The sequence below is a fragment of the Cariama cristata genome, unplaced genomic scaffold, assembly GCF_000690535.1.
Source record: "Cariama cristata isolate BGI_N322 unplaced genomic scaffold, ASM69053v1 scaffold30326, whole genome shotgun sequence".
Lineage (NCBI taxonomy): Eukaryota > Metazoa > Chordata > Aves > Cariamiformes > Cariamidae > Cariama > Cariama cristata.
The window spans coordinates 1-12,344 of record NW_009623146.1 but is presented as its reverse complement, the minus strand read 5'-3'; the positions used below and the strand labels follow the sequence as shown (position 1 = coordinate 12,344).

Sequence of the window (12,344 nt, the reverse complement as noted above, 5' to 3'; positions counted from 1 at the left end):
GGGGGGTAGCTTTGCTTAACAAGCCAGCTGCGTTAATGAATGTTTGACACTGACACCATTATGTAGTAATGCAAAGCTCTGGTTTTAGCATGTGTAAATCCAATTTGACATCACCATGTGCTGAGTGATTTAGTGAATTATTTTTAACAGTCAACATTAGCAACACAAAACACTGATGGTAAACACACACTCTTTGGCAGGAGTGATCTTTGCATGTGTTGGGGACACACACCCCTGAGACAGGTGTAAAATACTTTTGTCACCTGGTGTTGCAAGCACAGGACCCCGCCAAGCCAGGGAGGTTTGCACTGGGCAGGCATGCAGAAACGCAATCGCCAGCTCCTTTGTAAGCCTGTGCCTTCCAAGTTCATTGTCCACACGCCTTCTGGCAAACAAACCGTACGTGAAGCCTGGGCGAGTGACCTGTGCTACCCGCACCGACCAGCCCAAGGGGGTGCAGCGGCTGGGGGATGTGGGGACAGCATGGGATATTTAGGGGAAGGAACAAAGGGAAGGAGAAAGGCGGCTTGGTGAGGGCAAAGCATGGGAAAATACAGATCCAAGAGCCTGGTGCGTGTAAGAAGCTGCAGCACAGGGCATTTCCAGAGGCGGAGGAGTGGGTGTCGGGGTGCCCTATCCGACGTGCTTATCATTGCAGCAGCTGGACCGCGCACAGGGTCCTCTGGCAGCCTGGTGGCTGCTGCTGCTGAGTGTTAGCAGTAGCTAACAGCTCTGCAAAATCGATTTGCTTTCTTGCTCAGCAGCCATTTGTTTTCCGCTCTCAGGAAGGTATTTTTAAACACCCTGCACTGCGTTATCCACTCAGCCCTGTCTTGAGCCTGTCCTCTCCCCATTCCCCCTCACACAGACACAGTGTCCCTTCTGGGGCCATCAGCTGTTCCTGAGAAGGTGCAGGAAGCAAAGGAGAGAGCACTGCAGAAGGAAGAATGGCTCTGGGCTGACACCAGTTACACATCTTTTCCTCTTTTATTGTAAAACACAGCGACTGTGTGCAAGGCTCCAGGCGCCAGCCCAGGATCACTGCTCCTGGGCAGAGGCTGGGCCCTCTCGGGTGGTGATGAAGCAGCCAAGGGACACAGGGAGCTCCAGGCAGCCCACAGAGTAATGGCACTTCTGCAGCAAGAGCAGCTCCCGCACAGGCTGGTGCAGGGCTGAGTGGCACGATGACAGACACAGGCGGACCTCCTTCAGAAGAGGCGCTTCTCATACCTGTGAGGGGAGCAGCAAACCACAGAGCCCTTTTACTGACCCACCTCACCCAGGGCAAGGGCCAAAGGCGCAGCTAGGAACAGCTCCTGGCCTGCCGGCCCACGGTGGGGAACAGCCCCGGCACACCGGCAGCGAGCAGCTCACTGCTCGTGCACTGCTGAGACACGAGCACTGGCCCAGGCCAGACGAAAGGCTGCGGCTCAGCCCAGCTGCGCAGTGGCAGGTGAAGGCAGCAGTATGCCCAGCCAGCGGCACGGTAGCTGAGGCACGGGACAGCTGCACTTAATTCCCCCCGATGCCCGCCCTGGGGAGACAGGGGTCCTGCCAGAAGCACTTACGAGTGGAGGCCATGCACCCCTCCTTCCACCTGGGCAGACGTCGTCCTCTTCTCAAACTTCAGCTCTCCTGAGTACATCATGGCTCTGAGGGGGAAGGACACCCATCACAAGCCAGCCAGTGTCCAGGGAAGACAGTGCTCTGGCACACGTTCAGCTGGAGAAGCTGGGTGAGGGAGACTGGTTCCTCCAGCTGTGACCAGAATGGTCTTTGCTGTGCTCCTAATTGCCGGGCAGAGTAAGGTAATCCCAACGTTTCAAGCCCAGCCAGCTGAATATGCCACAAGAGACCACGCTCCTGCATCCCTGGGGCTGGCAAATCTATGATGCAGTGCCCACTGGAGATGAGGAAAGAGGGCTACAGTGAGGTCAGACCATGCAGAACACGCTGCAGCTTGGCTACAGCATGCCCAGGGACCCCAAATGGCAGCGCTGTGACCTAACCAGAGCACAAGTGAGGGGAAGCACTCACCGGACTTGGGTCAGGCTCTTGGCACCAATATCCTGGCAGTAATGCTGGATCCCAGCAATCAGGTATGGAATGAACTTGTGGATAGAGCCCTTGTCCTGCACTGCGCCAGAGACCCCCTGGGCCACTTTGATTTTGTCTGTCTCACTGCATGGGAGCACAAATCAAGGAAGTCTGTGAAGCAGAGAAGCCCCAAAAGCTTGATCTGCTGCCCCAAAGCACCATCTCTTACCTAAAATACCGGTTCTGGCTGCCCAAGTTCTTGTCCATGGCATCTAGTGAGCCCATGCCACGGTATTTCTTCAGCCTAATTCCATCCGAGAAGAAGTACTCGCCTGGGGCCTCCGTGGTGGCAGCCAGGAGAGAGCCCATCATCACTAGCACAAGACATCGCCAAGAACAGCATGTCAGCAGCAGGAAGGCTGTGGCCGCAGAACCCTCAGGGTCCCCGGGTACGGCACTGTGGTGGAGCCCCCCGTGCCCCCAGCCACCCGCAGGTATATGCTCTTGTGCCCAGAATCCGATGACATATGGAAACCCTTCCTAGGAGACTCCCTACAACGCGCAGGACCTGGCCGCCCAATGTGCTGCTCACCTGTGGAGGCCCCAAGGGCGAGGGCCTTTGCGATGTGCCCAACTGTCTGGATCCCTCCATCTGCAATCACGGGGACACCGAATCTCCGGGCGTATTCGGACACCTTGTACACTGCCGTGGCCTGGGGGCGGCCGCATGCCAGCACTGCGGGCGAGGGGAGAGCAGAGAAAGGGTGAGCTCCCACGCAGCAGCACATTCCCTCCCCAGCAGGCCCTTTTAGGCTTCCAGCACACACATGCTCCAGCACTCAGGAACGCACAAATCCCTGGATGCTCCTTCCTTAGGCCGAGTTGCAAGAGAAGCGGATGCCCAGGAGATGCCTGCTAGGACATCCACACGGCCCTCGACTCCAAAAAGCTGTGGGTGACCTTGGGACTGGGGTCTGACCGAATGCCCGGGATCAGCTGAGACTTGCGGCTCATCCTGGGGCACAGCAGACAGGTGGGGAGCTTGGGAAGGAAGCGGAGCAGACTCCAAAAGCCCCTCTCCAGAGCATCCCTGGCACGTAGCCACGTCCCACCACTCACTCCCTCCTAGTGGTGCCAGACCCCTTCTCCGTATACTCAGCAGCTGTATGATGTGCTGCTTGCATGGAAAGGCAGCTGGCTGGGAGAGGGCTGGTATGTATATATATATGTATAGATACTATTTTTATATATACATCTGCACACACACACACACACAAATACACATGCAGCAGTGGAAAAGGAAATGGGCAGGATGAATTGATGGCTTATGGGAAATAATTTATGTTCCTGCCCTGCAACATAGCAAGGATTCTGTCAAGTTTAGCTGCCCCATGGGAAGGGAGTTATTAGCTTTGGATTTACCTGCTCTTCCCAGTCGGTAGCAGTTAGAGGCTTCCCATTGTGCGAGGGAAAACCAGCACAGGGCACATCTTGTAACACATTTGTCAGCCACAGGCATGCAAGTACGTGGAGATAAGCTTCTCTCAGGGAGACTTCCCTTCCCCACAATTAACTGTAAGCCTTTTCTCCAGTCACAGTTAGTCTGATACACTGCGCAAGATTATGGCCATGCAGGATTAGTACTTTGGAGCGTGAACTCCAGGTGTGGTTTAGCCTGCCCGGCAGCAGCACTGGCAGCACACATCCCTGGTAGAGGTTTGCTGAGGCCAGGATATGCAGTTGCTCCGCTCCCAGCGCTCAGCAGCAGCTGCTGAGAGAGCGAAGCCAGACTCCAGGCTGAGATCGTGAAAGAACTGATTTTAATCAAACAAAATTCGGCGTTAAGCTAGGGCTTAGCCAGCCAGGGAGAGTCTGCCAGCTATAACATGAATGCCGTTAGTCTTAAAGAGGTGGTCTCGCTCGGTATGGCACTGCTAAAGGCCACGTTGCGGCTGCAAAACGCTGCAAGGGAAGAGCTCTGTGGAGAGAAACACCTGATTTTGGAGGGTCTAGAGTCCAGGGGTCTATGGGATTGTGCCGTAGACAGTGCAGCGCCTGCAGAAACCTCACAAGAGCAACCACGGAGACCAGCCCTTTAAGGAAGAGCTTGGCTCAGGGCTCCTGGGAGCATCGCACCGTTCCGACTGTCCCAGTGCCCGGCGCCACAGCTTCAGAGCGCAGGCTTCCAAAGCAGGGTTCAGAGCACACACACACCGAGTGGTCTGGGTGAGGGTTTGTCTTTTTTAGCATATCTGCAAAGGGTGGCCCTACAACATCATCTGCTAGAGAAAACCTTCCAGGATCTTCAACAGAAACCTCTTTCACTTTGAGGTGCATCAAAACTAGGAGAAAGGGCAAAACCCAAGGCTCGCATCAGGTGGCTGCTCAATCCAGTAGCACCAGGGAAGTACAGAGCAGACAACGCTGCACCCTGTGCTGGGCAGGAGAAGAGCCCTTTTTCTCCACAGGCGTCAGTGGGGAAAGATGTGGTTCTGGTACGCAGCTGCCGAGGTGGCCGTTCGCAGTTAAGTCCCTCTGTAACCCCAGGGGAGCTAGCTTCAAGTGAAGCTTGGCCAGTGCACAACTTCCCCACAACTGGGGCAGGATTGAGGACTGCTCAGGGATCACCTCCCAGCACCGATCAGCAGGGGTATGCCCAGCTAGAGGTCCAGAAGATGCAATCAGAAAGTCCAGTCAAGCTCCTAACTGGATTTTGGAGTAGAGGGTTGACAGGCCTGACTGCCCTCAGCTTTGACAGTTCAGACCCTGCTTTAGGAATTCAGAAAGGCTTCTCAGCTTCCGTTTCAGATTCAAAACCAGTATCCAAAGCCACAAAACCCCAAGTGCATCTACAGCTAAATTATTCTCAAACAAGCAGTAGGGCCATGTGCAGCCAAATCAGGGTCCTGCTTCAAGACACGTAATTAGGGTTGGGAACAGGGCAAGTGACTTACTATAGGTGCCCGTGACAGTAGAAGGGCATTTGGGGCTGTGGGACTTTAGGTCTGGAGGGATCTTTGGAGCAGCTAAACAAAAACAAACACACACATTTTAGAGACAGAAGAACAGCAGCAGAACAAAGGACCCCAGCAGTGACCTGCTACTAGGCAGAGCATACGGTGTGGGACAGAGCTGACCTTGCAAACCCTTCCTAGCCCAAGCCAAGCCAGAGGCCAGATCCAAGCCAGCCAGGCCCGGCTGTGCACAGCGCATGCTCGCCCTACCCCAGCAGCCATCCAGAGAGGTGACCCCCCCGCCCAGCCCAAAAAGCCAGAGTTCTTGCCCTAAGAGGGACAAAAACCTGCGGAGCCGCAGTTATGAGTTTTGCAACCACGTCTCCCGTGAAGCACCACATTCTACCTCTGCTCTGTTCCTTCCCCAAAACCAGCACCCAACCCCACCTCCCGCGGCAGCCGGGAGAGGCACCCTCTGAAGACGTTCACCCCACTGCAGAACGGAGCACGCCTCAGCGGGTCCTCTGCCTCGGAGCCAGAGTAGGATGTCTGCATCCTGGTTCTGCTCTGGCTATGGAAGCATCAACCCAAGGACACCGCAACCGCCCTAGAAAGGTCACCCGAGACAGACTGCCCTGACTGGGAAACCCCCCGCAGCCAGCGCTCCCATGGCACGCAAAGCAGGAACGCAGCCTAGGTCCAGGGCTGCTCAAAGGCTCCATGCTGGAATCGGCAGAACTAATGCAGCACATTCAGCCGTCAGCTACTCTCTTGCCGCCTCCCGTGGCAAGGACCAAGGAGCGAAGCAGAGAGGGGCTGTGTTCATGGACTGCAGCGCCTTCCACCACCTCTCTGCACCTCACCTGCCAGGTTCAAAACACAAGGACCGAGTCTGTCCTCAAGGCAGCCTTTCTCCAGGCCCTGGGGATGCCTTTCTCCACCTTTTAGCTAAGGCTGACATGGCCTCTGCCCCACAAGCAGCTCCGGCTAACTGCAGAGACAACGGCCAGAAATCCCATTTTGGCCTGGAAATTGCAGAAAGGCATCGAGCCCAGCAGTCCAATACTCAAGCATCACACACACCGCTGCCAGAGGGAAGGGGAGTGCAGACAGCCCGGTGCACTTCACCCGTCAGCACTGGGGATCCAGTAAGCCCTTCTCCCCGCAGAGCTGCCCGCCAGCCCCATCCCGCACCAAGCCAGCAGCTCCTCTGGGGCAAAGCCGCGTGTGCCACACCTGCTCTACCCAGTCTCGGTCAGTACTGGGAAATGCCTTTGCTGCTGCTGCCACCCCAAAGGTTTGACCCAGATGATGAGAACGTCCTGGACGAAGGGGGTGAAATACGGCTTGCTGTTGGACACTGCCCTTACAACAGGAGAAGTCCATCCTGGCTATGCTGCTTTTCAGCAGGGAATCTCTATTAAACAGATGTCTTCAGCCTATTTAGGAGATAGCTGATCTCTCTCACCTTCCTGTGTGATGCAGATGGAGCCACTGCCCATCCCGACTCTCAGGGCATCAACCCCTGCGTCAATGAGGTTCTTGGCCTGAGCAGCGGTCACAACTGTGGGGAGCAGAAACTGGTTTGAAGAGAGACGAACAGATTTGCACGCGACGCTGCTCTGCCCTGGTGCTGCCCCCATGGCTGCGAACATCCCCTACCCAGGGCAGCGGCCTGTGCCAGAGCTAGGCCTGGCTGTCTGCTAACACCAGGCTTATCCGCAAAAGCAGCAGTGAGTTTCTGTCCCAGCTGTTCCCAGTGGGTGAGACAACACTGGCCCTTTAGGCTACTCTGCAACAGGCTTACACCCAAAGCCTGGGGTAGCAGAGGTCACCACATGGTGCCAAGCACTCTTTGGGCCACACCAGGTAGGGAGGGCAGAGCACAGGCTAACAGCAGCACCAGTAACACACCAGTCAGGTAAAGACAAGGACTGATGAACTCTGCTGTCAAGAGGCAGGGAAAATTTCCATTAGATTTCCACATCAAGCAATACTCATTATTATTATCCAAAATTTTAAACTGGTGTGTAAAAGAAGCTAATGTGTAACAGGCTACAGAGGACTGTAGCGCACTGTGCTGCAGAACAAAGATTTCAAAATATTTGCAGCTGTGGCAGCAGCAGGGTACTGCCCTGTGTCTGCAGAGTGGTCCTGCTCTGTTCCACAAGCCAGAGGAAGCCATTTTAAGTTCACAGACATTTACCAAGAAAACCATTTCATTCACATCCCTGCAGCTCCACGTCTGAGAAACAAACATAATTTAAAGACAAGAACAGTCTTCAACACATGCCTACCGTTTCCTCCAATAACTTGTAGGTTGGGATATTTCTCCTTAATATATTTTATCATATTGATCTGGAAGATGGAGTTCCCCTGAGAGGAGTCCTGCAACAGAAAGAAAACCATTTTCAACCAAAATTTCTGCAGAAGACTACAAATACAGCTCTGGAAGACCCTCAGATTTCCACTCTGCTAAGCCAGCTAAGTGGGCAAAATGACTCCCCAAATTGAGCGCAGAACCAGAGAAGAAGCTGCTAGCAAGACACTAACGTACTTTCCCTGTGCAAGGCAGTTTATCCTAAAGACTTCAGTAATATCTTTCACGTTTAAATCCTGTGGCTTCTACAGTAGGCAACAAGCAGCACATCCGGCTGTGGGTAAGGACCGTCTGGCTCTACAACCAGGACACCATCAGCCCTGTCTCAAACTACAGGTGAAATGGTGAATGTTCCTTGTGAAACCCAGAAGGGCTGGCGGGAGGGTCCATCTCTCCCTGCTGCACAGCAGAGCAGCTGAAATACCAGATGTCGACCACCAAGCGCTCAGGCCCTGCCAATCTCCCTGACCCGGCCAACTCACAGTGTCTGTTAAACATTTCCAGCTGCATTTCTCAGCCATGCCCTCAGAGCACGGTGCGCTCGCAAGCTAACAATCGATGAGAAAACAATGTGTAAATACCAGCAGTGACGGCGGTGCCCGAAAGCTTACAGGCCAGAAGGGGAGACTAGCAGAGCAGCTCTGGGCTGAGCACTCCTGAACATCAGGCAGTTAAGAGAATAACACAGTAACAAACACCAAAGAGCTGAAGGGAAACTGTAAGAAGCCAAATATTCAAAACTAGTTAGGAACATCAGAGAGGATGGTTGCAGATTACAAGAAGCATTTGTAAAGATTCTGCATTAATTGACAATGTTTCTCTTCTCAGCCTTCAGGGCTTCAATGCACCCTACGTACTCCCTCAAGATCAAATAAGTTCTCAGGCAAGAGGAATCCCTCTTATTTGAGGACTTTAACCCGAACGAGACTTAGAGGTCAAACTGCCATATTCTAACACAAAAGGCCCTGTAGTGAAGACAGTAAGTGCCATGCTGCTGCCGCTCTGTCAAAGAGATTCATTCAAACTGGATCCTCAGCACACCCAAACCCCCCAGGGCCAATGTGATGTATGTGGGTCGCTCACCAGCACTACCGCATCCACGCCAGCCTGCACCAGGAGGTCCAGCCGATACTTGTCATCTTCGTGGGTCCCAATAGCGGCACCACAGAGCAGCTGCTTCTTGGAATCCTTAGAAGCCAAAGGGTAGTCACGGTTCTTCTTGAGATCGGTGCGGGCAATTATAGCCACCAGCTCATCATCTTCATTAACAATTGGCAGCTTGCCTTGAAACAAAGAGAAAGAACATCACTGCACATTTCTGCAGGAGACAGACATTAGCCCGGGGCAGTGCGGCAGACCAGCAGCATCAGGCAGGCAGCATCGGGTACAAGGTGGAGACTCAAAGAGGCGGTCACCAAATCTTGCTTGGCCACGGATGCCAGCAGCCCTGGCTCGGGAAACGGAGCAAGCAATTTGCGGGACTGGAGAAGGACTGAGTATGTTCACATTGACCATAGAAAAAGTGCATCTTTTAAAATAATTAGACCCACAACTCTGTGTTAAAAGTCAAACTACCAAACTCTAACAGAGCCGAACTGAGTGTCAAAATGCGAAGGCCAGGACAGAAGATTGAAGACGTGTGGCTGGACAGCCAGGCGCTCTTCAGCTCCTGGGCTGCCAAGAATCCTTCAGCTTCAAACAGATTTGAGATGAACGCATGTGAACTCTGTACCCTGGCAGAGGGCTGTGGGCACTCTCTCCTCACTGTCCTCTCCTCATGCTGGAAAGCAGCCCTCCTATGTTCCACCCACGCACAGACGCGTGCCCACATTCACCCACTACTGCTCCCAGCCCAGCGTTTCCATGATTCTCCCTCACGTCACAGATGTTCGCAGGTACCTTTTTTACTCCTTTGCAGAATTTCATTCGCTTCTTTCAACATTACGCCAGCCGGGGCCACAACAAGATCCTCCCGCTTTGTCATAATCTAGTGGGAGAGAGAAGATAAAAAGTCACAAGAACTCCTTCGCACTGATCTGAAAATACTGAACCCCTCTGCCCACGTGAAACACTCCACAGCAGCTATGTGGGAGTGCTCTACAGACAAAGGAGCCCACAGCACAGCAACACGCCTCCAGAAACACACAGGAACAGCCTCCAATGCGATGTCCCCATGCAAGCAGCAGCAATCAGCCCCCAAACCCACCGGTGTAATGAAAACAGGAGATGATAGAGGGCCTCAGCAAACTGAGGGAGAGCACGTAGAAGCAAGGGGTGACTCTCAGATGACCCTTGTTTGGGATGTCACCCAAATAGCCCTCTCTTTTAATAGGGCGCAGGCTAATAAGGGCTGGAGACACCTCCAGAGTTCCACGCTGTTCTGGCAGAAACGCTACCCCCAAGCTCATTTTCAGGCAGCAATCCCCAGCACACAGGCTCTGGAAGGGCTCTGCTCAGAATAACCCACTGCTGCTGCTGGCAAGATCAAGAGGGCAAAGGGGTCACTTCAATGCAAACAAACACACTCACCCACGCTCACTCTTGGCAAACAAGCACCAAAACACAGCGGAAAGGTAAGGGGCAATGGCCGCAAGCTGGAACACGGGAACATCTGACGTGGTATACAGGAAAAAGCTTTCACCACAAGAGTGGTCAAACACTGGAAGAGCAGCCCAGAGAGGCAGTGAAATCTCTCTGTCCTTGGAGATGCAGACACAGCCCCACGCAACCAGCTCCAGCTGAACGCGACTCAAGCAGAAGGCTTGGGAAGAGACCTCGGGGTCCTTTCCCACCCACCGCATTCTGCAATCACAAAGTTCACGTAGGATAGTCTCATAAAAGATTACTCAAGAAGGCCAGGCAAAGCTAAATGGGAACACTCCGTAACCTTCAAGGAAGGTAGATCAGTTACACACAACAAAGAAAAGAGGGAACATTTTAGTTATTTATACCATAAGAACAGACATTTTGCATCAGGAAAGAGGTTCACCCTGCCTGCATCCACCCAAAATCCTGTCTGTGATAGAACCCACATCTCAGGAAAAGCCTGAGGAATCACAGACATGTCCCGACACACTCCCTAAGCCTGTGGGGTCTATGAGCTTCCTGAGCTACAGGAGATTTGTGCGTTTAACTGGATGGCAATGAACAGCTCAGCAAGATGAGTGCTGGATGGCGAGCGGGGAGAGATCTAGGAGACCATTCATTTCCCTAGCTTTGCCTGGTGACAGAGGGAAGCACCAAACACTAACAGCAGCAAGCTTCCAACTTTGCAGCGCTGAATGATCCACGTAAAGGATGAGAGGAGATTCTTATCTAGCCTCCCTGAATGGACGAGCATTGCTTCAGAGGGCCATGTGCACTTTTATAACCCACTCCTAGCTTAAGATTCTTGTTACAGGTATTTATAGGCGATTTCAAACCAAACAGGGATGAGCATGTGATACCAGGTTTGGTCAGCAAGAGCTAAAAATAGTTGTGAGTCAAGAGCAGAGGCTGGCCAAGAGACACCGGTGGTGTAACCTGACAGCGCCACAGATCTACGGTTACACAGCTCGTTTTTTTTTCAGAAGAATCGACATCGGCATTGCAGAGAACGTTCTCCTGTACGAGGGGAGTTTGACAGCGTAGCATTATAAAGGCTAAACTGCCAGTCTCCATGTTCACAGGGTTATTTTAAAGAGCAAGTAGCCTAGATGAGCCACACAGGGAAAGGCAGTCCAGAAAAGGAAGATCGGCACTTGGAGGGCTTGGTCGGCACAGCACAGCTGCTACACCCCTGGCCAGCGCCAGCACGCTACGTGGGACCACAGCAGCAGCCAGGAACACCAGGAATTAATTACGGAACGAGGGGAGAGCACCAGCTGTAGAGAGGATGGCTTCCACAATGCTGAAAGATAACCCCGCAGGAGAAGTCATGAGAACGCTAACTGCACAGCCACTCTTGCAGCTACACTGCACAACTTGCAGAGAGGGCATAAATGAACGAGACACTCTTCCCTGAAAACAGAGTTAAAGATGGACCCGCAGAGCTAACACGGAGCTGCTCCCTCCAGCTGGTGCAGCATCCTCACAGCCACGCACTCACCCTTCTCGTTATCACAAGCCACACTGCTTCCTAACGCAAGGCTCGCATCCCTCGGCTGCTCACAAGCCCTTCTCACCTCGCCAAGCGGCAAGTCATGCTCCGACTCTTTCAGGAAATCAATATCTCGAGATGAAATGATCCCAACCAGCTTGCCCCCCATCTTCCCATTGTCCGTGATGGGAATCCCACAAAATCCGTGACGAGCTTTTGCTTCAAACACATCTCGCACTCGGTCGTTGGGGCTCAGCACCACGGGGTCTGTGATGAATCCTTGCTCGTATTTCTGAAAAGAAGCAGATTCAGTAGCTGGGTTAAGCGGCACCGCCAGACCGAGCAGAAACCAGACATGTGCCTCGTGGTTACTTCAGCCGCTCACAAAGGTCTGCCACCGCCCAACCTGGGCACGTGCTCACCGACAGGATGACTCCCAAACCAGCACCGAGGCTCACCCAAGTAGCGTTAGATGGCCGAGAATTCCCAGGCTAACCTCCTTCCTGAAATTATAGGGAATATTCCCGCACCAGGAGGCCTGGCAGTTCTCAAATCCCAGGCTGCACGTGGGACAGCGCCTAACACACAACGAGAGGTCTGCGCAGGCAACCATGGCAGCGCTACTGTTCCGAAACACCGATTTGACACACGTTAACCGTCTCCTCTCACAGCTCCTTCAGCAGGGCCAAGCCCCGCTGCCCACCTCCACGAAGCGCCCTGTGAGCGCCCCCCCTCCAGCCGCTCACCTTCACCTTCCGCACTTCGTTGGCCTGGAACTCCGGAGTGCAGTTGTGGTGGATGAACCCAATTCCTCCGGTGAGCTGGTAACACAAAGGCGGTTGTAAGTCTCTGCAAACCCCCCCCCGCAGCCCTTCACCGGGTGGATCCAACAGCC

General features: G+C 53.5%; 1 protein-coding gene across 1 annotated transcript; it reads right to left on the bottom strand.

Annotated features, from left to right (window-relative positions):
• Positions 1-971: 971 nt before the first annotated feature.
• Positions 972-12,270, bottom strand: IMPDH2 (IMP (inosine 5'-monophosphate) dehydrogenase 2; the record flags this gene model as incomplete). Its single annotated transcript, XM_009702631.1, has 12 exons — positions 972-1,230; positions 1,569-1,652; positions 2,038-2,181; positions 2,267-2,411; positions 2,630-2,773; positions 4,992-5,063; positions 6,460-6,555; positions 7,289-7,379; positions 8,455-8,654; positions 9,271-9,358; positions 11,535-11,741; positions 12,196-12,270. Coding segments are annotated over 12 exons (1,368 nt in total), but the record flags the coding sequence as incomplete, so codon positions are not given.
• Between the last annotated feature and the right edge of the window lie 74 nt (positions 12,271-12,344).